Below are 15,500 nucleotides of genomic sequence, written 5' to 3'. Positions count from 1 at the left end.
ACCAAAATAAGATTGATTTGTCACCGACATGACCCCATGCTTTGAGAAGCTGGTTCTCTTGTCCATCTTCATTTTTTATCTCTTCCAGAATAGCTTTGACTTCTGCTGCCCCTTTATCAACTATAGGCTGACCGATCTTTTGTTCCTTGCCTTTTCTGAGAGGACATTTCACAAATTTGTGAGCTCCATCACAACAGCTGATACATAATCCTTCCTTCCTATATATGGCCATGGCCTCACAGTCCAGTTGCTTTCTACCTGACACCCCATTGTATGGCTGATTCAGACCTGCCTCGGGATTCCTATTATTGAAAATAAATCCTCCTGGTCTGTTCCAAGGAAGCCTCCATCTTTTTCTTTTAGACTCTTGTCGATCTCTTTCTGAACCAAATCTACTACCATCTTTCTGAACCAAATCTACTACCATCTTTCCTCCTTTCTTCAATCCTTTTTAATCTCTTTTGATTGAAACACTCATGCAAATTGCTAAGGTACTTACGTGCTTGTTCTTTTGGAATGAAACACTGGATTTACCTTCGTAAAGTTTCATACAAACCACTAAGGTACTTACATGCCTCAACTCCAATAAAAGTCAAAGGACCTTGTCTAACGTACCTCCTTCTGAGGCTGGTTCCAGGACATGTGATTCTCATTGTGTTCTTGCGCTCCAATCTTCCTTGGTCTAAACCAATCCTAGAATCTTGCAAAATATTTGATATTGCTGCAAATATTCTTTGAAAATCCACTTCCATATCTATCTTGAAATAGTCGAGCAGTTACTGAAGTTCCGGTTTTTTCTTGTCCTTCCTACTATCTTGGGTTCCTAGCTCCACTTCAGGCTCCAAAAGCCTTGAATATCTTGGTCCATCCTGCTTTGGGGATTTTTGCTAGTTTGTGGCGACAGACTTCTTAACTGCAAGGGTTACTTTCTTGGCTGTCCCTCTTTGGGTCCTTCTAGCATTCACCATGATGAAGGTTGACTGGACACAGGTATGACATAACCTCACACACAGAGTACCCTAGGCTGATCTCAGACTACACCCCCTCAGCAGGTGTAGGGATCCTTTCACCTGTTGAGTTTCCTGCCCTCAGCAGGAGTGTTTCGGCCCACTGGTCTCCTCTACTAGGTCGGGTAAGCCTTTCCATCCAGCATCCTCCTGTCGATGAGGATAGTCAGCTGGAACATACAGGGCCTAGGCGGAGTTCCACATCATCGCCGTAGGCAGCTGATCCGGAATCAGCTTCATCCACGTGTCACTGGAGGTGCTATTGATATCCTTTTTATCCAAGAACACAAGTTGGATGCCAGTGATTGTTCTTAGTCTGGCAAACTGCTTTCTGGCCATACTTTTTGGTCGCCTGCCTTGGGCACCAGGGGGCACTTCTATTTCAGTTTCACAATCGGTTCTCCCCTTGGTTGTTGGACACGGAGTCATTATTCCCTCTAGAGCTCAGTGGATTATTCTCTTGATTAGAGGGTGTAAGGTTGGTTTCCTTAACCTATATGCCTCCAACATTAGAGGGGAACATGTCATTATGTGGAAGGATTTTCTCTCCTGGGCCCCCATTGCGGATTCATGGGTGATTGGAGGTGACTTTAACATGATTGAGTTTCCGTCAGACAAAAAAGGGGGTAGAGAAGGAGGACTTCACTCTTTGGAGAAAGCAGCTTGGGATGCCTTTCTTTTTCACTACTGTGGCAGAGATACTTGGTTGGACGATGCCTTTCATATTCAGCCACATTCCCTCCTATTCTCTTGGTCGAACAGGAGGCAGCAGATGCCTATTCATGCACGCATTGACAGATTCTATGCAGATGATTGGGCACTTGACAGAGGTGGATCGGTATGCATTGCTGCTGGGGTCTCCACTTCAGACCACTTTCCTGTTGTGCTGGCTATTTCAGAACCTCACTTGAGAGGCCGGTCTGCGGCATCAGGATTCCAGATGCCTTATACACAGAGGAGGACCTTACAAAGGCAGCCCTGCAGATATGGGTTTCTCATGTCTAGGGTGGGCAGCCATTGCCATCACAGGTAGCTGCTGCCCTTTCTGGTATTAGCGACTTCTACCTCTCAGTTGCTTCAGAAAAGAGAGTATGCCTTTCATGCACGGGAGTCCTTCTAGATTCAGATGGGTGGCAGAGTCAATAAACACTTTTTCTCTACTCTTGGCCCTAGACATAGTAGAGAGTGTGTATCCCAGCTTATTGACTCACGTGGGGTTTTACAAACAGATCCAGATGATGTCTTGCGCATAGCTTCAGATTTTTATGCCGCCCTTCTTACTGCTGATCCTGAGACACAGGATAGAGAGGATGCTAGACAGGTTATTTGGCACAGCATCCCTTTGTTGGTGAAACTGGATATGCATGTTTTTCTTGATGCACCTTTCACCAACACAGAGTTCAAGACTGCACTTTCAGCCCTTCACAAGGGCAAGTGCCCAGGTTCGGATGGCCTTACCTCCTCTTTTTTCATTGCATTTTGGGATATGATTGGAGACTACATTACTTCAGCCCTGCAGGGCATTTGAAACTCTGGTGAGATGCCCGGGTCGCTTACAGAGGGTCTCATCCACCTTATCCCGAAAGGAGGTTGCAGAAATCTAGTGTCCCAGTGGAGGCCTATCACACTTCTGGGGACTTGTTACAAGATTCTGGCCAAGGCAATCAGCCTCCGATTGCAGCCCCTTCTCCCAAATCTTATTCATGATACTCAGACGGGATTTGTGCATGGCAGAAGCATTTTTTATAACATTTTCTCTTTCTGGGAAGCCTCAAAGTGGGCCATGCAAAAGCAACCAGAATCTAGCCATTCTACTTTTGGATTTTAAGAAAGCTTATGACAGAGTAGATTGGGGTTTTTTGGAGGGCACCCTTCTACGTTTTGGCTTTACTGATGCTTGGATCAGAGGTGTTTCCTCTTTGTACAAATCAGCCTACAGCCAGGTACTTATTGGTGGAGTAAGGGGTGAAAGATTTCAGATTTCCAGATCAGTCCGTCAGGGATGCCGCCTTGCTCCTTTTCTTTTTTTGTTCGTGGCCGAAGCTATGAGTATCTACGTTAGATCTCAAGCTGACATTTTTGGGCTGAGACTTCCCGTTAGAAGGGAAGAGGAGTTACTTGACAGTGAGTTGGCAGATGACACAGCATTTTACTTGGATGCCACTCCACAGACGCTCACTTCTTTCAGGACAGCATTGGATTTATTTTGCTTGGCAACGGGGGCGCAGATAAATTGGCATAAATCCAATGGCTTTTGGATCAGTGATGAGGACACTCCAGTTCGGGGGCTTGACATAGGATTCACTTGGGTTCAGAGGGGTGTGCCAGTCAGGTATTTGGGCTGCCAGGTCGGCTTGGATATTTCTTCCATGCAGCAGTTTGCTCCCGTGTTGGAGAGCATCAGGAGGAAGCTCCTTTTTTGGAGCTCAACCAAGCTAGATCTTGCCTCTAGAGTTGTGGTGGTCAACCAGGCCCTCTTGGCCACGGCCTAGTTTGTTTTGCATCTCTTGCATCCCATCTTGTCTGTTCCTGAGTTGAAAGAGTAGTAGTAGGAGTGCTAGAAGATGAGGCATCAAGAGGAATACCCCGTGCAAAGGGACCAGCAGTAGAGGCACCCACTGTAGCATTGGCTGGCCTCAGATCAACCCCAGAAACAATATTCCACAAATGCTTTGCAACAAGAATATGTTTCATGAGATAAGACCACATCGGATAGTTGGTGCCATCCAACTTATCATCTTCATGAAGAACGCCAAATAGATCTTGATTGTTCCCAGCCATAGCAAATGTGATACCCTGAAAGAGACCTCAAAACCCAAAAGCCTCAAGGCTATCACTGCAAAAAGCCAGCTGTCCAAGAATGACAGCAAATATCTGCAAATTTCCAACCCAAATCGAAAGGGCAAATGCAGATCTGACCCAAATGTGACTGTGGCAGGCAATGTTCATTGCAAAAACAGCAAATCTGGCAAAAGCCCCAAATTTAATGAGGGCAAATAGGCCAAAAAGAGGGCAAGTGCAGAAAAGCCCCAAATTTTGGGAAAATTTTTTGCAAATGTGACCCAATGTATGCGAATCTGACTCAATGTCTCGCAAAAAGGACTCAATGTCTGAAAATCTGACTCAATGTCCAGCAAATGTGACTCAATGTTCTCCAATCTGTCCCAATGTATTGCAATCAAAAGAGAAATTGTAGAAAAAATGTCAAAAATATTAGCCTCAAGGTTTGTAACTGCAAAATTAAAACTTGCTGTCCACAAAGTGACTGCAAAAATGCAACTGTCCCAAAGTATAAACCTCAAGAAATAGGCTTTCCAAACTATTGAAATAGTTTGATAAGACTTCAAACAGTAAAAGGAAGAGAAGGACAGCAAAAGTCCTCAAAAGCCCCAAGTTTTGAGAAAGTCCACACAAGCTTTACGAAAAAGCAGTACAAGGTACAAGTACCTAGACCCAGACTAAGTGTCCTAGGTGTCACATAGGACTAAGTGTCCTATGTGGCCTAAAAGACACTAACACTACAAGTGCCTATATTTATGCCTACAAGGCACATACCATGTCCTATAGGGCATCACTAGAACCACCAGGAGATGGCCTACAAGCTCACAGAGGGCTGGGATTTTTGGCAGTCTTCTAGCGCAGCAAGAAATTGAGATCTAGACCGAAAGTCTACTTACGCTCGAGGTGGAGCACGCAGGCTCAAGTCTAGAGATAGCCGGCAGATAGGAGAAGTACCTTGTGGTAAGATCAAAGGACCACACCATTGGTGGGACTTAGGATCTATCTCTTTTGTATTGTGTCCATAGCTTTGGACGGAAATATATTATTTTGGTGTCTTCTATATCTGGCTAGTTCATTGTCTATTGATGAGTCTACACATCTATCCTATGCACATAAGTTTAAGAAGTTTGTGATTCCACACATAAGTTTAAGAAGTTTGTGATTCCACACCCCACACCACACTGTGTGAGCTCCTGGGTAATTCTATCAAACTTCCGCTGTGCATACCCTCTGTTGGGTCATTTCTAACACTAAGACCTGGCATTCAGCATCACAGGTTGCTTGGCAATTTATTGAGCATGTTTTTAAGCATCATGGCTTCCCTCAGGAAATTGTCAATGACAGAGATGCAAAGTTTATGGGTCACTTTTGGCAAGAGTTATTCACAGCGATGAATACTCTCCTCACACCTAGCACTGCTTACCACTCAGAGAGGGTCACTTTTGGTGTCACAATCTGTGACGTAATCCTTTCTCTATACCTTAGACTTATGGATGGTTTGATGAATGGACACTTGTGAAAGGGTATGCCCTTTCGACGCGACACTTCCTATGAGGCACAACCCTTCACAAGAGACATTCTATTGAAGAGACATTACCATTGTAATGTACCCTCTCATCAAGGGTCACACCCTTCACAAGGGGTATACATCTCTTTATGCACATACACTTTGGAGTACACACCTTTTCATGTGTGACTCTTCACTCTCTATATAAGAGAGGCCCAACTGTATGGATGACACACGACAGACACACAAGCAATACAAATATTCCTTGTTCTCTGCTATTTCACTCTCCTTTCTGTTCCTTAGCACATTTCTAAATATAGTAAATCTAGGATTTCTTACAGTGGTATCAAAGCAAATTTCACTCCTGCCTGTAGGAAATGTCCCCCACCTTCTAGCGCCTATCTGATACATCTTTTTCCGCTAAGTAGGATATCCACGCACGTTGTGCATGCAACAGATGGAGAAAATGAGCGCAAAATTTTTTAGCACCAACCCCACCTAAAGTCATCAGTGGCCTCTCCATCCCCCTCACATCACGAGTTGATGTGAATGAAGACGACAAAAATCGTGTCTTTTGATGTGCTTGGGCTATCCCAAAACCAAGGGACGCACCTTTTGATGAAGAGTTTTGACTCCTCACCCAAGGGACACACCCCATCGTGGAAAAAAAAAGGACACATCTTTTCGTGTTGGGACACCCCTCTTTAAAACAGGGTTACACCCCTTCATGAAAAGGTACACCTATTCCAAGGGTCATACCCCTTAGAATATACACACCTTTTGGCACCAAGCACCCACCTACAAAAGGGTGCCTAGAGGGCCTAAAAAGGGCAACCAGCCCTACACCCAAGGCCTAACCCTAGACAACCCAAGGGTTCTCTAAACCCACATTTTAATATTTGGTAACCACCACCCAGCAATAGGCGCACGAATCAAGACGCGAATTCCAAAAATATGTTTCGCCTATTTCTACCGTACGTGATTGCGCCATCTTCTTCCAGCCGTGCCCTTCGTCAGGCCTCCATCTTGCATAGTTCTCGATTGCCTGCATCAGCCGGCTCTTTTGCATACCTGCCTACAAGACCTTTTGATCAAACAGATCCCCTTTGCAGCCTCTATCGTCATCTTGCTGCCCAGATTTCTGCAAACAAGGCGTAGGTGCCAGAAATTCGCCATCTTCTTCTACTGCAAATCACTTCAACCAGTCCTTTTTCCAAGATCTCGCCTCTATCAACAGATCGAGCCCCAACTAGTTGATCGTGCTATCGCTGGCAACATATTTCTGCCCACAACCGGACTGTTTGGTCGCTGAATCGCCTCCCTCTACAGCAAACCCTAATTTTGAAATTTGAAGCCTGACTATTGTCTTCTACCAACTCGACATCAGGACCTCCTTCAACTTGCAATTGATGCTGTACTTTTTCCAGCCCGAAGCCCACCATTGGTACACGCTTTTCAGCACAGTCTGGCAGATCTGATCTATGCCAGGTGGATTCTTTCCATTCTTTTTCTAAGAATTCGCTTTCATATTGTTATTTGCTGCTCATTATCAAATTACAGCAAATGAAAGCCCTCCTTAAAGCATGGAAACCCCTGGTAACACAGTTACGCTGAAACGCGTTTCAGAGCCCAGCCAGGCCTGAAACGCCGTTTCAGAGAAGCGCCGTTTCCTGAAACGCGTTTCAGGGTCTGAAACGTTTAAGGACCCTGAAACGGCTGGCTGAAACGTTTCAGCCAGTGTGAAACGCGTTTCAGAGCCCTGAAACGTGCCATTTCAGACAACACAGGCTGCTAGGTCTCCAAAATCACATTTTTTGTCTTTTTGCTTTTGATTTTGGTCTCCAGGCTCCTTCCACTCCTTCAGCCTCATACTCTCTCCATCCTCAAGGTTTTCCAGCCCTCCTTCAGCCCCATTCACTCCTTTCCTCTCCTTTCTCTCCTGCAGCCTGCTTCAGCCCTCCATCATCATCTACTCCCCTCCCTTGCTGACGTGGCGTTTCCCCGTTTCAGCCCTCCCTGAAATCCCGAAACGTTTCCGTTTCCGTTCCCCGTTTCCCCGTTTCCGTTTCCCCTAACTATGCCTGGTAATGCCTCAGTCCCTTCAAGGACACCTCAAGCATCATCTATCACACAATATCGTGTTCAGATTGCACAACCAGCCCATTTCGGAGCTTTTGCATCGTGGGTCTTCTGTGTCACGTGCCCTTCCAGTGACTTGGACCACATCCTATATCTTCTGCGTGAGGCACCTCAATTACATTACTTCCTCAGCACAGTCCAAGTTGTGTTTCACGAGACACGTAGATACCTAGAACCCGATATTCCTCAGGAGTTTGCTGTCCATCTTTGGAGAGACTTTTACCCCTCAGATTCAGCATGTCCAGGGTATTCTCCACCTTCTTCAGCTCCCGAATATCCTCCTGCACACGTTTTACCTTCCCCAAGACGGTATTTACATTCTAAAGGCACTCCTTCTCCTGGATATCCTCCACTCCCAACAGCAGCTTCTTATCTCTTCTCAGATCTGTGGACTTTGCAGCCTACCCCTGTACTCTCACGAGTAGTAACACCCACTTCAGCATCACCAGTGTTACCTCAGATAGAACCTCCTTTACCAAATTTCCACGGGTGGTTCCATCATGCCTTGCCTGCCCCAGCAACCTCAGGGAGCAGCCCGGATCTTCTTCCAGGAATGGTACAAACTAGAGCACAGGTTCGCGCTCTTCTCACAGGGACGTCAGATATGTCACAACGATCGCATGCAGCCTCTCCAGAGATAAGCGACTCAAGTCCAAAAAAGATCCCGGAAGTCAACTTACAAGGTGAAGCACTACTTCAACTTCAAATTTCTCAGCTTCAGGATAGCATCTCCAACTTGGTCCAGAAAGTCCAACAACTCCAGGATTCTTAAAGTACCACACATACACAAGACGACGTGACACCACCGGACGACTACGTGGACTCGTTCCCACCAGAGGTAGAAAACACTGAACTCCGTGCCCTCTACCGCTTACTCTAAGCTTCCAAAACTAAAAGACTTGACATTAAACTTCCGAAAGCCTACACTGGTCAACGAAATCACCAAACAGTTGACCAATGGCTCGCAAAACTGCGCATGTACTTTGATATTGTTGACCTCACTGAAGGCAAAAAGATTGCCTTGGCAACCTCCCTTGTAACCTTCCCTCGAAAAGGACAGCAAAGACACTCTCATTTCTTTCCCTCTCTCCCTCTCTCAACAAAGACACTAGGGCCCAGGACAATAGTCAGGCTGGACCCCCCCGAAGGATTTTATTACTAGAGAGAAGATGAAGTACATAGTTCAGCGTAGAGCTGTTCATACATGAAAATCCAAAACGTGAATGAATGAAATCATTACATAAGCTCTCACGCTCCCTTTCTTGGCAACAAGCCACTCGTCAATTTCTACATTACTTTCCTAATTACATGCCACTAAGGGCAACTCTGGAGTCTTCGAAGCACTTGGTCACGCGAACCGCCTCCCAGACTCTGATTAGGCTCCCATAGCGCTTAGGAAAATAACTCTTCCTAGTACCTGCAACAATTAATTAAAGCGCACCACCATGGCACTCATTAATTGTTAGCGCTTTGCATGCAAACAACACATTGTGGACTAGTTCTAGTCACGGTGGGCGTCCCCATTGAACACATGTGCACACATAACAAATATAAAAATATATATTTATTCTCTGGTTGACCAAAGTCAACGCTCTTGATCATAATTAAGGAGCTTTGACCAAGGGTCGAGGCGCCTTAATTATAGCCAAGTCTCTCCAACTGAAGTTGGCACATCTTGGTTAACCGTGGTTAACCCTCTTGGCGCATGCCAAGGCTCGTTGACCGAAGTCAACACTCTCTAACCGTAGTCAGCTCTGTAGTACTCTGGTTAATCGTAGTTAACCCTTTTGGTGATAAACCAAGTCTCCCCGACCGAGGTCAGGTTTACTTGACCAGAGTCAAGTATCATTGACCGTAGTCAATTCTTTGACCATTAAAAGAACTCTTTGACCATAATTAACACATATAAAACTCTTTAATTATGATCAAATAAATGGTCAACTGTACTTTGACTTAGGATAGTTACATTGTGGTGACATCCCCTTGGCTTCTATTCAGTTGACCTCAACTGAAAAGCTTCCCTGTAAACATCTAAAAGCTGTGGATGATCGGATAACATGTCTTCGTCCATCCACTTGGCATCTAATGCCGTATAATTCTTGAATTTTACAAGGTACTCGAAACTCCTTGCCCTGAGGGCCTTTGCGTATAGTATGGTATACAATTTGCTATGGCTGAAGGACCTCCTCCAACTCATCCACTTCTTGTTCTTGCTGGTGCTATTCTAGGGACTGCATCACTCAGCTCAGGAGACCGATCAGAAATTTTCTTTTGAGTGGGCTTGATGGCACTACAGATGCCTTAGCGAGGGTGGCTTGGGAGACCCTCATCCTCCCTACACAGGAAGGAGGTCTCAATATTATTGAGACAGATTTACAATGCAGAGATTTACTATGCAAGATGGTGGTGCGCGGACTTATGCCAGGGCAGGAACCGTGGAAGGCCTTTCTTATTAGCAGCATATAGAGGTGCACACCTTCTTCAGGAGGAGACTGGATGAGCAGTATTAGGTGGATCTTCACCACAGCACACCTCAGATCACCTTCGTCCCCTCTCATGGTTGCCATTCTGAAAGCATGGGCCAGTTTCAGGAGCACTCTTCGGAGGATTCCTCCTTCCTCTCGTGAAGAGATTGATAGGCAACCCATCATGTGGAATGACAGTATTTGAGATGATCATGGCAGACCACTTGGTGCCTCACTCTACATGTAGTGGTCCAGGTGGGAGAGGGGACCTGCATCATCTTTGGGGTCTTGGAAAGCTTTCCGCAGGCTTCCAGAGGAGACCGAATCTCAGTTGACAAGACATCTCAGAGGGAGTGCAAGGAGGATCTTGCAGATTGAGGCAGCCCTTCCAGAGGATTGGGTAGACACACATGATATGCCACTCACTTGCTCCACTTGGGCAGGTACTTTTACGAGAGGCGGTGTTCCGCTTCAGATTTTGGCCTTTCGAGATGCACAGGAGGATGCTTTAGTTTTTAGTGTGCAAGATGGTGGCAGATTGCTCAGATCCACAGAGGACATCTTGCTTAAGTCTGCTTTTCAGCCTATCAGGGTTGTAGGTCTTTTAGTGCAAGGATCAGATTCAGAGTGGTTCCTCGACCCTGACTCCCGGCTACTCTCCACCGGGTCTTGGAGGCTTTGGCTCTACGGGGGAGTTCCCATTAGGTCTTTGCAGTGGGACCCTGGAGAGTGGGAGTGGATTGACGCAGGGCATCGAAAGAAGGGCATCCCCTTCTTTCGTTACACGGTCAGTAATGCCAGAAGATTCCAGCTCAGTAGTAGAGGTTGGAGTCCTTCCAGAGTTCCTCATTGGGAGACATTTGATATCACTGCGGATTTGCAAAGGTGCTTCTGGAGGAGACTCTGGAATTCCCACAGGAATAGAAAGATCACTCTTCTCTTTTGGCTTTCTATCCATGGTGGGATCGCAGTGAACCTTTGGAGATCCAAGTTCAGAGCCGACCCTACTTACCCTCGTTGCCTCTCTGATTCGGAGACTATTCAGCATTGCTTATGGGATTGCAGACAGGCGAGGATGATTAGGATGGGGTTAGCCAAGATTTTTAGTCACTTTGCCTACTCCCCATTCTTTATGACATGGGGCTCAGCGGCTTGGCTTTCTCTTACAGGGCCTCAGGTATTCCATGAGAGACTTGACTCCTCTCAAGCCATTTTGGTTCGACGTCATCAGATTGAGTCCTGTTTGTTGGATGTGGTACCACACCTTCCTTTTACAAATGTACATGCCTCTGTGGATACTTCTTGGGAGATTTTAGCGAGCATAGCATCCTGGCATATCTGGAGAGCCAGATGCACAGAGGCTATGGAGGGTACTCAGGTTCATCCCTCGCACACTTTGGCTAGTATCTAGATAGACACCGTACATATTTTGATGGCCTTATGGATGAGTATGCAAGGAGACTCCCGTGCAGCCTCAGCTAGGAGGGCTTCTTTCTTCAGAGAAAGGAAGGATTCTCCTTTCTTCTCTGAGACTCCTACAGGGTTGAGATGGCACTTTCAGCCTCAGTCTTGGTTGTTTTCCACCTCACTTTGAGGAGGTTTATTTATCCTCATGATTTCATGATGTATTCCGCTTTGAGCTTGCTCTCGCGGGTTTTTTCTCTTACTTAATAGAAGTCTATTTCTGGGAAGAAAAACAAAACTTGTTAGAACTTGGAACTTGGAACTTAGAACTTAGTTCATGACACATGTTGATTGTTGAAGCATCATTCATGGATAATAGATGATACGAGATAGATCAATCATCATAGGAATTTAGAATCATAGAAGCATGCATGATGATTCAAGTATAGATAATTGTATTATGTATGATTTGCACTCTATTGATAATTATATTATGTATAAAAAATAAATTTTTATACAAAAATTGTATCATATTGCCGTTTCTTCCGTTTTCGTTTCTTCCGTTTCCGTTTCGACTGGCAACTATGGTTGGAGGAGGATAAGCAGGGGGGGCTTCGTTTGCAAAGATGCCAACAACAGAGCGGACCACCTGGAAGTAGTTTGTTTTTGCGATCAACGGCAGGGATCCCTGGAGAGAGGCAGAGTTTACTAGGATTCTAGGCAGCCACTTCCCCTTTGGGCAGAAGAGACGCAATGGTTTACTTGAGCGTCTGGACCGATTCTACATTGGGGACTGGGCTATGCAATTCTACATTGGGGACTGGGCTATGCACAGAGGGGGAGCCACAAGCATCTTAGCAGGTACCACGATGTCGGATCATGCTCCCATTATACTCTACCTTGAGCAATCCTGCCCGGATCATTCCCAGAAGGGGATCTGTATTCCAAACAATTTGCTCCAGGAGGCAGAGGTTTAGTACTCCATAGCTGAGATCTGGCAGCAGCCAGAGGGAGTATCCTCAGAGGGGTGGGCAACTTGGGTAGCAGAGGCCATCCAGAGGAGCAGTGTCAAGGTCCCGTCCCATGCACTCAAGAGGAGACTTGCTTTGCAAGAGAGGGAGAGATCCCTGAGGAGAGATCTAGCATCCATGGAGCGACTCAGAGAGCCAGAGCCGGGTTCCCAGTGGCTCAGTGAGAGATACGAGGCACTTGGACATGCGGAGGGTGGAGTTCTCTTATTACTCGTCCCGTGCCAGGTGGGTGCAACAAGGGGATAGGATGACTCATCAGTTTTTCCAGGCCACTAGGCCACATTCAACAGGGACGCAGTTGCAGTGGCTGAAAGACGCACAGGGTCAGATGCACACAGACCCCCAAGAGATTTTGAAGATGACCACGAATTTCTACAGGCATTTGTTTCAGTCAAAGGAGGAGACCCCCACATGCCTTGTACCCGGGTGGTATCTCCGAGCATGAGCCCTGTTCGCAAGAACTTTTTTGACCAACAATGGGGGGTCCAGGGGCTCCGTAGTCCCTCCCACCAAGAGTCCGGTCAATCTCCTGCATCCTATACTGCTCCTCGGAGGAGGAGAGGGCCTGTCTGCGGGCCTCTCTCTCTCTAGGATGTCATCTCCATGTCCCAAAGGATCTGGCCAGTCCCCTGTCCCATTGTGCCCATCCGATATGAGTCCGCTTCCAAGTCTCTGACATGTGGGTGCCAGATGAGAGGCTCTCTCTCAAACTCTTCTCTACAAGACTGCCTAGCCCGTATGAGTCCTCCTGCCGATCTCTGCCACACTCTGTAGAGACTCCGCATCAACGAAGAGCCCCTCCCTGTCAACGGAGCATCGGAGAAGATCCACTTGTAGGACTGCTGCCACTGCCCCCCTATGCGAGTGTGCTCCCAAGAAGCCCCCGCTGGAGTAAGGCCTCTCACAACCAGCTTGCCCAAGAGGGCTTTGCTCTGCATCTTTGGAGAGGACGCACATTGGTTGGGCGCAGTGGGATAGTGGTCCAGCTAGATCCTTCGGGACTTGTTGGAGACAGCTCCCCAAGGATCCAAAGGCCAGAATACAAGTACACTCTTACTTGTGCGGAGCCACGAGCGGCAAAGATGATGCAACGAATTTCCTCAAACTAAACCATTCTTTAGATCTGGCAGAGCTCTACGCTCTAGCACTCAAGACTTTGGTTTTGACGATCACTTCCATCTCACAAAAGCTATGTGATCTTGATCTATCCTTACAAAACTAAGCATCACAACCTAACACACCAAGGCTCGCCCCAAGCCCATTGAAGGTGTTAGGAAAAGAATTTCGGATATCGAAAACCATTGTGCATGTGCGAAGCGTCATCAATCTCATACAACATGTTGATAAATTAATATCAAGCGGAAGGTGATCCATGAGGATAGTCATTCGACTTGTAATTTCAAATAGGTGAAGTCCTCCCCATGCGCCAGCTTCCGACATCCTATCACTGGATGTAACTCATGAATACCAGAGATCCATCCATATTGAAGATGGTGCATAGTATCGTATTAAAGGTGCAACAATAAACTATGCTGAAGATGGTGGAAATAGACCATGCTAAAGATAAAGTCACGCTGAAGGTGACAGGTTACACTAAAGGTGACAAAAGCTCTGATATCTGATAGAGTCACACTGAAGGTGACATGAGCTATACTGAAGATTGCATACATGGTGTTCAGCCATGAAAGAGTACTCTGAACTGCAGATGAGCATGTACACATGGTTGCAGAAGATGCCCGACCGGGATGTGGAGTCCTGTAACCAGAACTCACATACAATAATACATACGTGCGTTCGTTAACTATGAGATTCATATCGAGAACGCAAAGATTTAGAAAGAATTTTAATTGAATACTCGAGTCTCAAACAAAATGTTGTTCGCAAAAGGACATGTCCTGGGTTAGACTTCATCGTGTACTGCCATTTTGATGTTATTCGGAAGCAATCGTGCTGCAGTAAGTACATCATAGGCTTCACTCAGCCAATCAATACATCCACAAGGGGAGAATAGACAAGATGCTTTAGAGAAAATTTGCAGAGGGGGCAGATTTTATTAGATACTTGTCTTTCTGGTCATCCTCTGACGAAAGAGTGAGGGATTATGAAGATGGAGCCGAAAAGAAAGAAACGCCAAGGCAGAGGGAGTAATAAAAGCTAGAGAAAGAGGTAGTCAGTCGGTCGAAGGATGCCGGCAAACCGTTACCCTGATCGTCTCATCTTTTCGCCATTTTCAGATCTGGTTTTGACCTATGCTGGTCTGGATCTGTCAAGCAAGTGTGACCTGCTGAATTCAAGGCAGCTGGCTGCAATGGAACTGCGCCCAGGCAAAACCAAAGAAAAAGCCGCATGCCTACTCCTAATTAAGAAATAATGCACTTGTAGGATAATACAGTAGAGAGAACTTCTGCAGTCAAATTCAAAACCTGAGCTTGGGCAGTGTCGATTCTTCTGCGCGCAAGAGGAAGAAATCGTTGCAAGAGAGCATCCACGATGGGCTTAGCAGGACTTGCTGGCCGAGCCATTTTTCACAACATTCACTTTCTGCCAGCCCTTCTTGGCAATGATCAATCCCTTCATGTCAAACCTGTTTGCAACCAGCTACAAGTTCTTCAATCCATCATGTCAACGTCATGAATAGGAATTCATTTACTGTTATTTACACCAATGGCAAGTAATGTGTCTTTTGATCCCTTACTTTTCTTTGTGGCCTGTCCCCATTTCTTTTGATCCCCTACTTTTTTTGTGGCAAGTAACGTGTCTTTTGATTACTTTTTGGCCTGCCCTGGGGGGAGACATAGCATTCTGCTGAAAACGTCAAAGCAAAAAATACATTTTATTGGAACTTAAAAGTTAGAACTTTCGTCACTGTCCACTTGGCATGCTGGCATTGGATGGGATTGCATGCATGTTGGCAGCATTTAGGAGGTGCCACGTGGCGGATTAGAGGATTGAATGCATTGCATGCATTTCTAATTTTTGGTCGTCGTTTCCTCCTCCCTCAAACTCACATAGCGCCGGAAAGAATTCAAAGCTGCTCGTTTTCAACTCCCGTTATTAATGCCTGCATTAACGGTGGAACAGGCTCTCATCGTTGGTTTTTAATGCCTGCATGAACGATTCAGTTATCAACCCACGTTGCAAGTCAACTACTGCACTGCGTGGCTAT

General features: G+C 46.1%; 1 protein-coding gene across 1 annotated transcript in view; it reads right to left on the bottom strand.

Annotated features, from left to right (window-relative positions):
- The window catches only part of LOC147891732 (ARM repeat superfamily protein), a 99,873-nt gene extending 84,825 nt beyond the window's left edge, over positions 1-15,048 (bottom strand). The window contains exons 1-2 of the mRNA XM_087388699.1: positions 15,030-15,048; positions 14,758-14,918 (exon numbers count right to left, since the gene is read on the bottom strand). Coding sequence (XP_087244825.1) covers positions 14,758-14,856 — 99 coding nt within the window. The 5' untranslated portion in view covers positions 14,857-14,918; positions 15,030-15,048. The remainder of the gene's footprint in view (positions 1-14,757; positions 14,919-15,029) is intronic.
- Between the last annotated feature and the right edge of the window lie 452 nt (positions 15,049-15,500).

The sequence above is a fragment of the Dipteris shenzhenensis genome, chromosome 17 (assembly GCF_047967505.1).
Source record: "Dipteris shenzhenensis isolate YYH24624 ecotype China chromosome 17, Dip_SZ_1.0, whole genome shotgun sequence".
NCBI classification, from domain to species: domain Eukaryota; kingdom Viridiplantae; phylum Streptophyta; class Polypodiopsida; order Gleicheniales; family Dipteridaceae; genus Dipteris; species Dipteris shenzhenensis.
Note: the sequence above shows the minus strand (reverse complement) of the source record. Positions and strands in the feature narration are given on the sequence as shown.